This window comes from Tamandua tetradactyla, chromosome 22 (assembly GCF_023851605.1).
Source record: "Tamandua tetradactyla isolate mTamTet1 chromosome 22, mTamTet1.pri, whole genome shotgun sequence".
Classification (NCBI taxonomy): Eukaryota; Metazoa; Chordata; class Mammalia; order Pilosa; family Myrmecophagidae; genus Tamandua; species Tamandua tetradactyla.
In genome coordinates this window covers 13,225,375-13,240,966 of record NC_135348.1, presented here as the reverse complement: position 1 = coordinate 13,240,966, position 15,592 = coordinate 13,225,375, and the positions used below count along the sequence as shown (strand labels likewise).

The 15,592-nt window shown below is 45.2% G+C and overlaps 1 protein-coding gene and 1 long non-coding RNA gene across 2 annotated transcripts in view; one reads left to right on the top strand and one right to left on the bottom strand.

The window, feature by feature from the left end:
* The window catches only part of LOC143666223 (uncharacterized), an 88,914-nt gene extending 80,998 nt beyond the window's left edge, over positions 1–7,916 (top strand). The window contains exons 2-3 of the long non-coding RNA XR_013167465.1: positions 4,299–4,420; positions 7,648–7,916. This is a non-coding gene — a long non-coding RNA (uncharacterized LOC143666223). The remainder of the gene's footprint in view (positions 1–4,298; positions 4,421–7,647) is intronic.
* On the bottom strand, positions 3,892–12,277 carry SFRP2 (secreted frizzled related protein 2). Its single transcript, XM_077139750.1, has 3 exons — positions 11,770–12,277; positions 9,257–9,337; positions 3,892–5,000 (listed from the first exon to the last, which is right to left on the bottom strand). Exons 1-3 carry the CDS (start codon positions 12,269–12,271, stop codon positions 4,696–4,698), a joined length of 888 nt encoding a protein of 295 aa, XP_076995865.1. The 5' UTR covers positions 12,272–12,277; the 3' UTR covers positions 3,892–4,695.
* Between the last annotated feature and the right edge of the window lie 3,315 nt (positions 12,278–15,592).

Sequence of the window (15,592 nt, the reverse complement as noted above, 5' to 3'; positions counted from 1 at the left end):
GATCGAGACAGGAAAAGAAGTGTCACTAATAAAGTATCAGTGGCAGAGAGAGTTCAAATAGAGTTGAGAGACTACTCTGGAGGTTGCTCTTATGCAAGCTTCAGTTAGACCCTGCTACCTATCATAACCTGCCAAACCCCAATCAGGACCATTCCAGCCAATCCTAAAGAATACCTAAGGCAATATATAAGATTCCACAAGGGTTCCATGCACTAGAGCAACTTTCCAGAAACCTACAACCTCTAGATGGGTCCAAGTCCAGATAAATTCTGAAACCTAGAGGGCCCAGCCTCTCCAGAATATCAGATAGTTCCATCTCCCCATCCCATATTAGTGACAGACCCTTCCAACATGAAAAAGTTAGAATGGCCATAGCCCAAACACCCCTAAAGAGAGGAATGGAAAGATCAAAGGTGATGGTGGAGTTATCCAGAGAAGATAGGACTTAAATGAATGATTGCTGAATCATTAAAGTGATATCTTTTGTAGTCTCCAGTATCTTAGAGCAGCTAGAAGTAGAAACCTAAAATTGTGGAATTGTAACCCATGTCAAACTCTGAAATATGCTCTAGGACTAATTGTGGTGCTGTGCTTTGAAATTTATTTCTTTTTTGTGCATATGTTAGTTTTTACAAAAAAGAAAGAAAAAAGTTAATTGTGGTGACAAAAAAATATTTAAGCCTTCTAGTCATCTATATTCTGGAGCAGCTAGAAGGAAAAATCTGAGAGGATTGTATGATAGCCCATGACAGATTCTTGGATCTGTTGTGTAACTACTTGTTGAAAAGTGTTTTGAAAACTATTGCTTTTTTATTTCTTTGCTTAATATGTATGTTATAGTATACAAAAAAAACTTGGAAAAGATCAGTTTGGCCATAAATGAGAGGATCCACCTCTGAACGCTCAATTCAATTCCACTGGTCAGTGCATCTATCTTATTCCAATAACATGCTGTCTTGACCACTGTGGCTTTGTAATATGCTTCAGTCAGGTGGTGTGAGACCTCTCACTTCATTTTCTTTCTCAAGATATTTTTAGCTATTTAGAGACATCCTGCCCTTCCAAATAAATTTGGTTATAGGTTTCCTATTTCTGCAAAGAAAGTTGTTGGGATTTTAATAGGTATTGCCTTGAATCTATAAATCAATTTGGGTAGAATTGACGTGTTAACTATATTTATTCTTCCAATCTAGGAACATAGTATGCCCTTCCATTTATTTAGGTCTTCTCTGATTCTTTTAGTCCTGTTTTGCCATTTTCTGTATATAGGTCTTTTATGTCTTTGGTTAAATTTATTCCTAAGTAGTTGATTATTTTGGTTGCTATTGTAAATGGAATTTTTTCTTGATTTCCTCCTCAGATTGTACATTGCTGTACAGAAACACAGTTGACTTTTGTGTGTTGATCCTGTACCCTGCCACTTTGCTGTACTTGTTTATTAGCTCTAGTAGCTCTACTGTAGATTTTTCAGGTTTTTCTACATATAGTAATCACGTCATCTGCAAACAGTGAAAGTTTTACTTCTTCCTTTCCAATTTGTATGGCTTTATTTCTTTTTCTATCCTAAGTGCTCTAGCTAGAACTTCCAGCACAATGTAGAGTAACAGTGGTGACGGTAGACACCCTTGTCTTGTTGCTGATCTTAGAGGGAAAGCTATCAGTCTTTCCCCTTTGGGTATGCTGCTAACTGCGGGTCCAACTTCATTCTTATGGATATGGAGTCCAGTTTTCACAACACCATTTGTTGAGGAGACTATTGTTTCCCCATTGAGTGCCATGGTTACCTTTGTTGAAGACCAGTTGGCAGTAGATGTGTGGGTCTATTTCTGACTTTCATTTCTATCCCATTTGTCTATTTGTCCATCCTTATGCCAGTATCACACTGCCTTGATCACTATAGTTGTAGTACATCTTGAAATTGGAAAGTGTGAGTCCTGAAACTTTGTTCTTCTTTTTAAATGTTATTTTGCCATTTGGGGCCGATTGCAGCTGTATATGAATTAGAGGAAAACTGATCCTTTCTAGATCTATGAATGTCAATAAGCTATTTGGTACAAGAAGACTCAGCCTTTATCCTTTGTGAACTTAGGAAATGATGCCTCCAAAACTGTCTTATAAATTTGTTCTCATAAACAACTATTTATCAAGTTATTTAGTAAAGAGAAGTGGAATTAACAGGTGCAATGTCATTTTCATATCTTTTAACTTTTCCATTTAGGCAGATCCTCTCAATTTTGAGTATTTTAATTATTCGTTAATAGGTCAGGAATCAAATCAGTAAACTCTGAAATCCAGTGTCCTCGGATTACTTGCTTTCTTCATGCAGTAATTGATTCATTTTTTTATCTGCCTATGAAAGAAACTTGATGATAGTTGATAAAGTAAATCATGACTTACTCATGAACACAATCATGATTAATTCAAGAAGGCATGAGCATTGGTTTGATCCATTATGCAAAGCACAATGAGAAAACGAACAAAGAAAAACATACCGGATCTGCCCTGAGCATGTCTCATTGGTTTAAGCACTCATCAAAGATAAGAACTAGAGTTGCGTGGGGGTTGGAACTCCATTGAGAGTCTGGAGTTATATGGCAAGAGGCAGGCATTGGAGCCAAGCCAGAGCTGCTAACTCCTGGAAACGTGATTGAAAGAGACCTGGCAGTCACTTGCTCTCCAGAACTAAGGTTTTTCTTCCCACTGTATAGGCAAGCGGCTTTTGACTGGTTTGGAGAGGGAGTATTCAGACAGGTCGGTTTCTTCTAAATTGTTTCCATTCGTTTTTGACTCATTTTAATTCTTAAATTCTTGGTTTACTGTTTCCTTTCTCTTGCCTTTATCTTTTCTTTTTCTGCCTTTTCCAGGGTCCCTAGCCTCCTGTTCCAAATATTTAAAATGAGTGTTGGCCTTAATCCATGAAATCCCCCATCTCGTCTGTGCATAGGCCCCTTGTGGGAGCAGAGCTGTGCCCTGTGTTTAGAATAAAATCAGAAGTAGAGTCACTTCGGCAACCCAGGAAAAGATGAAGGGTATAGTCTAAACCATGAGACCCAGGCCAGTGTACCGTATTGACTTTTGGTGCCAGATGCATGTTGAGTGCTATAGAGAAATTATCATAGGTATGTACATTCAAGAGCCTTGTAAGCTAAATCAATGAAACACCATCAGGCAGAGGCTTCCCAAGAACATGGTTAAAGATTTCATATTACACTGGAGCTGCTCTGCCACTCTCACCTAATACCTATACTTTTACTTCACATAACTTATCACAATTATAAATATATAATTACAATTGTATTTATTTATTGTCTGTCACTCTCTGATGTAAGCTCCATAAAAGCATGGACTAATGAACTTATTGTTAGCACTTAGAATAGCAGTTGCTCAATAAGCATCCGTTGAATAAATGGATCCCATCATGTTTCTGTAACCCCTTACAGGTTGAATAGAATACTACTGGCTTTCCAATGGCTACTTTCCAAATCATGATTCTTTGTGGGTTCAAGTGGAGAAGGAATTAACATTTTTCTAATGCTTATTCTTTTTCTTTATGAAAATCTCTGGAAATAAAAGCACAGCTGTAAAGCTCATGAACCTGAAGTTTAGAATAGTGTTGTAGTAGAGCTGCTGAGAAGGGACAAAAGACAGAAAGCCCTTTCCAGAGTGCTACAGAGCTCTGTCCCTCTGAAATCTATGAGATATGGGGCACAAGGCACGAGACTTGAGGTGGTGTTGGGGAGACACTAGCTGAGTGTCTTAAGAAACAGACACTTTAAACTGCGGATGGGCTGGGCCTCAGGAGAAGGGAAGTGACCTCTCTTCCACAATCCCTTCCCCACTTCCTTCTAAGAAGACAAAACAGAAGACAATGAATAGGTAAAACAGGATGTAAAGTTTATATACAAGAATATACTGTTTATCTGAAATATTTACAGTGTTGGTTAAAGCAATATTTTTACAACTTTTTAAGGTAAACTACTATGTATATTACAGGTAAGCTACAATGGTTTAATTAGAAAATTAAGTAAAAAATGTTTTAAACAAAGCTTAAGGTATTCAGATCAAGTAGAACATTTATCTGTTTTTGCCCTTTATTTGAAGAATTCATGTTATGACTAAAGGTTAATGTGCTTTTTATCAATGGAAGTATCGTACCTGGAAATGTATAATACATGCAACAGTTATAAGTTCCCATCTAGGGTGGAAAACGACAGGTGAATTGTTATAAGACTTAGACACCCAGTCTCAGGCTCGAGCGGAAAGAGACGTTGAGATAACAGCCAGCTTTACCTCAACAGGGTTTGTGAGCTACATGGAAAAATGAAGCAGTTGGCACATGATGGCAACCTGGGTGGAAAGCAGAACAGGCAACTCGAACAGACCCGAGTGACAGGTGCACCTACTGGAAACTAGCTTTGAAGTGAGCGAGTTTCATATTTCATAAAAATAGCCATGATTTTATTCGTTTGAAAATGTCTACAAGATTGGGGTGGGTTTTTCCTTTAGATGAAAACAGCTATCCATTCTTGAGGCCTCCTGGGTCTGTGACTCAGGAAACGCTGGGGGTGCAAATGCGCAAAAGGCAGGCGGAGCTGCGGGGACTGACCGGGAAAAGGCAAGGAGAGCTGAGCCGAAAGGGTGAGCCCAGCCCTGACGCTGGCCGCTGGCCGGTGGGGACAAAGCTGGGCGCCAGAACTAGCACTGCAGCTTGCGGATGCTGCGAGAGATGCGCTTGAACTCTCTCTGCCCCTTCTGCCACCGCTTCACCGAGGTGATCACCAGCTCGCCGCCCTGCTTCTGTCCCATGACCAGGTAGGGTGCGTTGATGTCATTCATCTCCTCACACGTGCACTGCAAGCTGTCTTTGAGCCACAACACCGATTTCTTAAGGTCCCTCTCGGACACTCCATTCAGCTTGTAAATGGTTTTGCTCTTGGTCTCCAGGATGATTTTGGTATCTCTGTTGATATAGGTTATCTCCTTCACTTTTATCTTCAGCGCTGTGAAGATAAGAGAGGGCAGAAAGGACCACACCGGTCAGGAGGGAATGCAGTAGGGACTGGGTGCTTTCCTCACCCCCTTTTTTCTTATTTGTATGCCTTGACCCGGGGGTGGGAAGGGCAGCTTCCCAGAGCTCATGAAACTGTCAGAGGCAGCAGGTAGGGGGCTGGGGGCAGGGGGCAGCAGGTGGCTCCATTTCTAAAGCCTCAAAGGGTTTGTCAGGCACTTTGTTTCAAATCAGCCTTTCTTTCAAAACTCTTTCTCTTTGCAGACACTCAATTAACTTTTCTTGTTTCCTCACCCTGGTGTTTTTAGGTAGGTTTCATGCTCTCCCCAACAAATTGACTTCCCCTATTGGAAACTTTAGCATGAAAAGAAATGCCTAACTCTTTAGCTGAAACATGAGCCTTCTGTGGCCGTAAACTTTAAATGCAATTTATTGCATCGGAGAGGTTTTTGGACAAACCTGTAAAGAAATTGTATTACGCAATCATTGTTTTCTAAAGAACAGATTACAGGGAAGGATAATTGATCTTACAGCTGCATTTGATTTGGTAAAGTAACTAGGAGAAAAAATATGCAAGACTCTTTTTAAGAGCACAACATGTTTAGTCGTAAAAGTGTTTTTCTGAATACCTCATCCTCATATGCTATCATTTGCCTGTCCAGGGTGAAGGCATTTGCACATCATATAAGTACTGTTTCTAAAATGTATATGCAAACTCATTAGAATGCTAAGACCAAAAGTAAATGGTTTACTGTAAAAGACACATTTTACAGTGTGTCTGGGAACAGTGTTTGTTGGGAAAGCAGACCCTACAAACACACATGTTGAACTTAAGTTTCAAGACTACATAAATGCAGAGAAAAGGACAGAATTTTAAGGTTGGGAGGGATTATCCAGTTAAAATCTCTTAATGCATGAAGAATCTGAAACACAGAGATGTTTAATGACTCGCACAGGGTCACCCAGTTAATATGTGTCCTAGCTGAGTCTATCTCTCAGCAAGTGGCCACCAAACTTTTTCCTATCATACCACTGTGGTCTCCTAAGGCAAAGTCAAAATGTCTCATTCTGGCTGAAGCATTAACTTTCCCAACTCGAATGTGCGCTAAGACCTTTGACAAGATGGGAAGATACAATGTTAATAAAATGCATATAAAATATCATTTTCTCCTAGCAGCTTTGCACTAGATTTAATACAGAGCTTTCTCCAGACTTCCATGAAAAAAAAGTTGATTGTTATTATCATGGGGCTCCAAAGCAGTTTAACTTAGGGCACATATACACTGTGCCACTGATGACTGGTCTGTATAGATCATGTGCAAGTTTGACTTCCTGGTGTTTAATTTGTTGTTTAAAATAGTAGTAGAAAAAGAGTTTTTTGTGTGTGGATGTGGATAACAGCTTTGGGATTTTTTTTTTTTTTTTAATCTCAGAAAGGGAATTTGGTTGAGCATGCTCTTCTGGTCAACCGGATAAGACAAGCATTGCTGGGGCTTGGCCAACGAGGTTTTCTATAATGTTCTCAGAGCCTCTGAGACTTGAGTCATGGAAAACCCTCAATGTTCCTGTGGCCTCTGCTAGGGTATAGGGGTGCTAGAAGACATGTGGTAGGATAAGTGGACTGATGACACGTTACCTGGGACACAATGGGAAAACGCCAAGGATTTATTTCCTCCCTGCCTTTTCAGCTGGGACCAAACATAGGGATCGAGGTCCGGAAATGTCTTCTCTTGCTCTGGGAGATGTGAGAGGTGATGATATCATCTGGTCCAGCAATAGGGTTTATATACAATAAGGCATTTTCTCCCCGTCCATATTTTCACCATTGAAATGAAGAAGCATTCCACATTTTCTCTGCACTTCAGGAGTGCACTGAGAAAGAGTATAATGTTTTCATGGGCGTTTAAAATAAAATAAATCAGATTTCTAGACTTGTTCCTTCTATCCCTCCATCACTCCTTAAGGACCATAGACATTATAAGGTACTGCTTATTAAACATGAGTAAATGATGCAGTTTCTGAAATATGCTGTGTTATCCCTTTATAATCGAAATGAGTGTGGGGAAATGGAAAACAAGGCTTGTGAGATGTCTATTCTATATGCACTAACTTAAATGTGATGACGTCATGCTGTTCTGAGAGCTTTTATCCTATAAGGAGAGAAGACATTAGTGAACCCTCATAGCAGCCAATTTTCGGGCCCAGGTCCTGACGGGGTACCCTTCGAAAGAAGATCTTTTCTAAGGGTAAGCCACAAAACAAGCAGTACGTGAGTGTGTACTCCCTAATTTCAACTGCTTTAGAGCCCTATGATACAATAATCAACTTTTTCATGGAAGTCAAAAGAGAGAGCTGTATTAAGTCTAGTGCAGGGGACATAAACTGTAGGAAAATGATATATCAACTTTTATATACATTTTATTGAAATTCTTTTTTAAAAATCTTGTCCTTAATCAAATCTCACAGCATGGAAGCTGAGAACTGTGTCTTGGTAAGACTGCTGCTAACAAACCTGGCCCTATAATTTGAGAGTTGAATATACACATATGAAACTCTGCCATCCCCATCTGTGACTCCTTCCTGAGGGGAAATACTGATCAGAACTCACATCTGCCTCCTTTTTTCTTTCCCATCCTCAGCAGTTTGAAGCTTTTTCCTGAAGCTGCGGCTATGGTTCCTTGTCAGCAACAAGGAACCCAGGATGCTTCTTGGAAGAAATCTGGAGCTATACAGCAGCAGTGGCAACGGTTGGATTGTCCCCAGACTTCTAGGAATCTAAACATGCAGGAGGTTCTCAAGAAGGTAAGGAGAATGTGGCAGGGCATTCTTGAACAGCGGGAACTGGCGTAGTTTCCCTTAGTCTTTAGGGCTTTGCCGAGTATGCAGAAATGTCAATGTGGGTCTGTGGAAACCCACTGTCATTTGAGAGGGCAGGAACTATATCTGCTTACCAACATGTCCAGCCTGGTAAGGCTAAATCAAGACATACAACCTTGCCTGAATACTTTTAAAGGGGTACCAACCAGGTGAAAGCAAGAAGAATGCCTCAGGTGTCTGGGTGAAATTCCTGGCCATTCCACAGTTCAGTATCCAGCCATGATCCTGTGTTTAGTGCTGGGCGCCTTCCCTTATCTAAGGCCCGAGGACAGCAGATAAGGTGCTGATGCTAATGGACTCCCGCATAAAGTCTCCAATTTTCTTTCTCTTCAGTTTTCTCTTTCTTCTTATTGCTACTCTCTGAAGCATAATGATTTACACTTTTTGGATCTTGGGTAATGTATCAGACACATTATTTACTGTCCCCTGGTGTCATGCCCATGGCATCTTCTGTATATCTTGTTAAAGCCATCAAGCTTAGGCTTTAAAACTTCATTAAGAAGCCCATAAAACTTTACAAAGATCTTTTAAAAATGATTTTAAAGGGGGTGCAAAGGTAGTTCAATGGTAGAATTCTCTCCATGCTGGAGACCCAGGTTTGGTTCTTAGTCTGTGCATTCTCCCCACCCACCCCCACCAAAAAAAAAAAAAAAAAAAAAAAGTTGAACAAATGGTGCTGCACTAATGGGACAGACACATGGAAAAAGAATGAAATGTGACCCCCATCATACAGCATACAAGATTAAAGAAATGATTTCAAGGTGGTGTTACAAGGTACAAAAGCCCACATTAATTAGCTGTCATCTCAGTAAAGCATTCTTTGTGAATTTAAGGAACCCCTTCCAAATTATATATATTAGTGCCTTAGATATATCCACAAATGATGGAACATAGAGGAGCAGACTGATTATGGGTTATGAAGAATGTAAAAATATTTCTATCTGACCACTGGAGCAAATGTTTATGTGTGGCCAACTTAATGCCTTGAATCTGTTTACTGGAGCAAGTATTATTTACATGTTTTCATCCCTGTGGCACATGTTAAATGTCTGAAAAAGATATGGCCCAGAAATATGTTTGTTGTCAAGAAAAAAGCAGAGTAAGATTTAAAATACACCATTGAAAACTCGTAATTTGAATAATTCTCATTATTTGTTGATTGCTTAATAAAACAATGAATCTCACTAAAACGAACAAACAAAAAACCCACCAAATGCAAGATAATTACATAGGGAGGAAAGTAGGATAGAGAGGTTAGATGATTTTAGGAAAATTGCCCAACCTCTATTTTAATGATTTACAGCTTTAAGTTTTATTGATAAATAAGACTGTTGAATGTGAAATTTTTACTGGTCGTGGTGTATCACTTACCAAAATCATTTTTACAAAGAGTTTCCATTATGTCATTGTCATCATCGCTTTTAGTTTTGCAGGCTTCACACACCTTTGGAGCTAGAAATGCGAAAAATAGTTTTTAGTAAGTTTGCTTAAAAGGGAACAGCAGGTGGCGTCTTATAAATAACTGAAAGGGGCTCATCCAGGCAAGAATAGCCAATTGTCCTGTATGACTAAAGCTTTTGCCTCTTTTGTAAAAGTGGGATCACTCATTCCTGAGAAAGTCCCCATGCCTCTCAGTTTTGGTTGGGGAAAATGAGAATGTTCATATGTTGCATTAAATAGGTGGTAAATCCACAATATAAAGGGAATTGGGTAAATTTAGTGACAGTTAACTGGAACAGGTTGTGGCTATTCTTCTTACTTTAGGACAAACTAAGTTTCTCGAAAAATCATTACCATGGCCTCTCTAAGGTGAAAGGCCCAAAAGAGCCAAACACTCGAGGGATTTCAGAAAACTGGTAACCTTTGGTAAAACTACTACCAAAAGACTGTTTTTCTTAGCAAGAGGAACTCAGGTAAGAGCAGTCTCTCCTGGGTGCTTCGGCAGCTGTGTCTCAAGGGAGACATTTCAAGATATTTTCAAGTCTGGTCTGAGAGGGATGGGATGGCTAGTGTTGTAAGGCTCACATATGGGCTGTTTCTATCTTGGAAACACACCTCACTAATTACAACAGCCTGTTCTAACTGGTTCTGTATCACCTTGTGCTTTCTGCCAAGTCTGTGCTTGGGTTAAGCAGCATTTTCTTCACTGTGAACTGTGAGTTCCCTGGTACAGTTTCTCCTTGTCTCTCTTTGCCAGTTTTAAACTCTTTTCTTTAAAAAAAATCAAGGCTTTTTTCCTGAAGCTATTAATCAAAGACATAAAACTGTCTATGGGATCTTACAAAACCTACGAATTGGGCACCAGCACAATTATCAGAGAACCTACAAAAGGCTCTTCTGAAACAGTCTGATTTCTTGGAAAAAGGAAAAAAGAAAACATATTCCCTTTCTCCCTTTTATAAACGTGTTTTTTTTTTGAAAAAAAAATTAGGTGAAATTAAAGATTTCCATTAATATGAAATGGAAGTGTCACAGAAAACTTTGTGTCTCATCACAAACTTATTTATCAAATTAAAAATAGCAAAGAGTAAACTCTGAAAAACATAAACTTTTATTTAGAAGGATAAAATGACTTCTTAGGGAAATGTGCTGTATATGATTTTGGTACAATATAATGTTGGAAAGAAATAAAAACAAAAGCAACACACATACACACACACACAAAATGCCCTTAATCTCCTAACTTGAACAAAAGGAAAGAAAAAAAGTCTTGCAGCATTTCCATTAGGAGCCCTGGGAATGTGTATAAAATGTTACTAACCTGCATTGGTTGGTCTATGGTATATGTTGGACAAATGTTTGAAAAATGCCAAACATTTGCAATAAATTAGAAATCTAACCAATAAGATGATTGCAAACGCAGGGCGCTTGCCAGGAAAGATTGCTAAGCAACTTTGCATTTTCTTTAACTAATGATGGCTGTAGGAAAACAGAGATTGAAACGGGGATGCTGCTGAATCCCCCAAAAGGATTAGGAAGCCCCCTTTCCATCCAAGGGGGACCCAAATCAGCTGAAACACACAGTATATGTTTTCATGTCAGGAAGTATATCAGGAGCCCATGAGGTTTTCATTGCTTTGATGGCTTTTGCACAGGAACTCCTTCTATCCACCCTCTTCCCCCGCCCCCCCCCAAAACTTGAGAAACTCTATTTTGCATGATTGTCTCTAGTTTATTAAAACCACTCCTAAAATAAAAGCTGGTAGTTTCAGAAAGATGATTCCTGGACATTCGCTTTGTGCTCTCCACATATTTCTTCCACAAACCACTGAGCAATTACAATCAATACTTAATTATTCAATACCCTCCCTTCTAGAGTCCTGCTCGAGCCAGTCCTCGTTTTATTTCCAAAACCTAAATTGGCAAAGGGCAGAAGGTGCCTTCAAAGAGCATCTGTTTGTGCATCTTGTAATCCTGCCTGTGATGAGAATCCTGCCCGGTGGTGAGGACAGCTGAAGCAGGAGCCCCCGGGCAGGGGTACTCACCTACCTCTTCCCGCAGGACCTCTCCAAACACTCTCAAAAAAGCGGCCCCACTGTTAGCATCTTTAAAAGTAATTGTTTGTCTATAAATAAAAGACGCCTTCCAGTTTTTCGTTTTCGTTTTTGAAACTGTCCCTAAGAAACAGCAACTGATTAGCTCGGGGAGGGAATGAGAGACTTGGGGGTCGGGGGCCGGGGGCTGTCTCAAATTTGGTACAGGCTTGTCGCGATGACAGACCTGGGCAAGGAGAACGCCCGACCCACCCGGGACTGACAACCTTGGCGGGGACGCACCGCGATGGCGGCGGCGAGGGGGAAGAGGAGAAAGGAGGAGGCGTGCGGGATCCCCCTGGAGAGCCTCGGCGGAGCTGGGTTGGGGGGAAGTAAGCGGGGAAGGCTTACCTTCCTCGGTGGCCGGCAGGAGGTGGTCGCTGCTGGCGAGCGGGATGCAGAGGTCGTTGTCCTGAGGGAAGCGGTCGCACTCGAGCATGTCCGGCCAGGGGAAGCCAAAGGCGGACATGACCGGGGCGCAGCGGTCCTTCACCTGCACACAGAGCGAGTGGCATGGCTGGATGGTCTCGTCCAGGTCGTCGAGGCAGACCGGGGCGAAGAGGGAACACAGGAACTTCTTGGTATCCGGGTGGCACTGCTTCATGACTAGCGGGATCCAGGCGCCCGCCTGCTCCAGGACCTCCTTCATGGTTTCGTGGCCCAGCAGGTTGGGCAGCCGCATGTTCTGGTACTCGATGCCGTGGCACAGCTGCAGATTGGCAGGGATGGGCTTGCAGTTGCTGCGCTTGTAGGAGAAGTCCGGCTGGCCGAACAGGAAGAGCCCGCGCGCGGAGCCCAGGCAGCAATGAGAGGCGAGGACCAGCAGCAGCAGCGAGCCGGGCCCCTGCGGCATCGTGGGCGTACGACCCCCGGGGGGCGGAGGAGGAGCGGAGCTGGGGAAGCGCGCTCGAGGCGGCTGGAACCCGAGCTCGTTCCGGGTCCGCTCGCACCGCTCGGCCCTGGGAAGCGGCGGCGGGGCGGCCGGAGCGCGGAGGAGCCGGGCGCGAGGAGGACGGCGCGGGCGAAGCGCTCTCGGTTCGGCTCCGTGCAGCGACCCCGCGCAGTTTCTGGGGGACTCTGACCCGGGGGAGCAGAGTGAGCCGCTGCAGGGGCACGGCCAGAGTTTTCTGGGCCTTTTTTTATGCAAATCTGGACGTGGGGGGGGGGGGGAAAGGGAGGAGCCAGTGGAGAGTAATCCGAGGAGGGTTGGTCACTACTTTTCTGGTCTGGTTTCCCGTTGAGATTACCCTTTACACGCTCCTTGGAAAGAAATCGTAGCCGCCCCCCACCCCTCCCCCGATGCCGCCGCGCGCTCGCTCGCTGATTGCTTTAAACGGCAAACAGGCCTTAAGACTACGCCCCGAAAGAGCATGTGGGGCGCGGGCTGCGGTAGTGAGAGGGATGCAGGTTACGCCTCGGAGCCGGTTGCCGGCGGGAACCCGCTCCGCCCCCCGCAGGGCCCGGGCTAGCGTTTGGCCCTAGCCGGGTTTCTGCTCGCGCCCCTCTGCGGTGAGGCGGGGCCGCGTCCCGGAGCGCCGAGCCCGCAGGCTCCCGATGCTTTGTGCACCCGTCTCGCTCACGGACCTGTCTTCCCAGGGCAGCTTCTTTGAGCTTCGTTTCCTCCCGAATCTGCAGCCGTAGTTCAGCAGCCTGACCTCAAGGCCGATGCTGCGTGCCCTCTTCCTTTAAAACTCGGAATTATAAAAAGAGTTGAACTACCAAACAATTAAATACCTGGAAAAACGAAATCACAATAAAGCGTTCGGGTTTTTATTTGTTGGATTGAGTGTCTGATAGATTTTGCTACGGTAGAAACCCCTCTATAGAGGCTCGTCAGTTTAACACACGACTGCTCACCATCACTCCGTTTTGGAGAAGAGACTTTTCCTTCTTATATTGATGAGATCACTCAATCCTCGAGGGCATCAAGGACCCTAACACATATTGGCCCTTGCAGCAGAGCGATCAGGAGAGTCGCAGTGTGGGCCCCGAGCACAGCCTGTAAAACCTGGTGCCCAGCCCAAGGGACTGAAAGAGAATGCGCCCGGTGGGCCGGCTGGGAAGGGGTGGAGGTCCTCCTCGAGGTCCTCCTGCTTCAATGGGGGCAGAGGAAGCAGTTCTGACCCTGGCAGAATTGGTTCATTCATCTTACACACGTCGGCGTGCACCGTCTGCACGGGTACGCAGAGGTGATCAAACAGGCCCAGCCTCTGCCTTCTTGGAGCTGAGGATCTAATCCCCTGGAGTACTGCAAACAGTAAGTTCACAGCTGCAAAAAGGGACTAGGGTGCGGGAAGGTGTGTGAGAGGGAGTCCTTTTCCCTAACCATCCCAAATCTCTCCTCCGGGCAGGCTTTCTCTGTCCGCCCCCCCCGTCCCCCCCGCCCCCGTCCCACACTCCTCCCTCCGCCCTCGATCTCCCGCGCTGGGTAGCTGTGCAGACCCAAAAAGGGAATTCTCGGGGAGCAAGCCTACCAACGTTTTTTCACTTGTAAGGTGGGTGTATTGTTATTACTTCCCGGCCACTTAAGGATGTCAACAGGGGCTTCCCGTTTTTCCTCCTTCCGGAAGATGCATTGGCCTTGGCCGGCCAGGTGGTCCGGGTGGGCACACTTTGTGTTCCTGCTGCTTTGAGAAGAGGGTATTGAGGCGTCGATGGCGGAGCCCACTCATTGTTAGCTCCTATTCCTTCCTGGCCGTCAACACTCGCAAGAAGGAGTGAGGTCCAAGCATCGGGACTCCTTAAGGCCTAGCTTCCAGCTTCCTTCCCTAGCTAGACTCGGGTGCCCTGCTTTGAAAGGCCAGGGGACAGATGCAAAAGGCCGCTCTTCCGCCGATTTGTCTCGGCCCTTTTCACTTCTAACTAAAGCATCGAGAGATCGAAAAACTTCCTTCCCCAACAGAAACTATTTCGAAAATAAACCCCAAGTGGCACGGAAGCAACCCGGACCACTAGGAGCATTAGTCTGAGCTTTTAGGAAAGATGAGGGGACCCAACGGCCGTGTTTGGGATGAGGGTGTCCTTCCCCCCTTGTCCCCAGCCCAACGCACACCCTTGTAGTCACCTCCAGCCCTCAGCACTCTTTCTGGAAGCTCACGGAGCCCGCAGCCGACCAGGCAGGTTCGAAGCCGAGCGCCCGCGCGGCACGGCGGGCAGCCCCCAAAGCCCAGGCGCCCCGTTGGCGCGCGCTGCCGGAGGCATTGTTTCAGGAGCCAGCGCTACTCCGCTCGCCACCAGGGGGTGCCGGGAGTTGCACTGGAGACTTCCCAGCGATGCGCAAAGTGCAACTCTACCGGGCCTAGTTCCGGGACCCCCCGGCACACACCACGGCCAGCCACCGCCCCTCCCCGCAAGCCGCGCTATCCAGACTTTACCCCACTCGGCACCGGCTAAGTCGTCAGTCTCTACCTCCCCTCGCGCGCCTCTTCCTTTCCCTCCCGCTTTTAGCCCGCGACCCCGCAAGCGCGTGCCCGGGGGGACACGCGCGCACGCGGGACGAGCTGATTGCTGGGGAACAGGGAAACAACCTCCCGCAGAGGGCTGAGCCGGCGTGTACCCGGCTGCTCAGTGACCGTCCCGACGCGCCTCCCATGTCGGGGCCCCGTGCAATCGCGTGCGCGGAGAGAGACGCGTACCACGCGAGCGGTGCCTCCGCGGCGCCTTCAGTTAACTCCGACTCTCAACCGCACTTGGTGGCACTCGGGCCACTGGTTTCCCCCCGGTTCTTGCAATTTATCAAAAGTTACCCAAAGCTTTTGTTTTTGTAAATGGGGAGTCAGTGCTTACCCCCCCCCCCCCCCCACCTCCTGCCCATTTAGTAACTGCCCGTTTTAGGAACGAAAACTTATTTACTCAAGTCCAGGGTAAGTGAGGATGGGGGTCGAGCAGATAGCCAGGCTAAAAGGCGGCTGCTCATGGGTTCCTGGTGGCCGGATTGGTACCCTCCCGCCGCTCTCCTCACTCCTCACTCCCCATCCCCCTGCCCCCGCTCCCCCCACCCCCCCTTACAGTGAATACCCAAATGCTTCAGGCCTGAAGAAGAGCTATGTTCTGCATTTGGCTCAGCTTCTCTGCTTGAGTCTTTCCTGCTGCCATAGCATTGAAAATTTTGAAGGAAAAAGAAAGCTTCCACCGAGCTTTCCAGAACAGTTTGGCTATTTGGTTAAGCGTGCGC

What these genes read in the sequence shown, in the direction of transcription:
- SFRP2 (XM_077139750.1), bottom strand. Translation starts at nt 12,271, where the DNA reads ATGCCGCAGGGGCCCGGCTCGCTGCTGCTGCTGGTCCTCGCCTCTCAT. An exon ending in CCTGCCGGCCACCGAGGAAG is followed by an intron (nt 9,338 to 11,769) that starts GTAAGCCTTCCC and finishes TCGCATTTCTAG; the next exon opens with CTCCAAAGGTGTGTGAAGCC. An exon ending in TCTTTGTAAAAATGATTTTG is followed by an intron (nt 5,001 to 9,256) that starts GTAAGTGATACA and finishes TTATCTTCACAG; the next exon opens with CGCTGAAGATAAAAGTGAAG.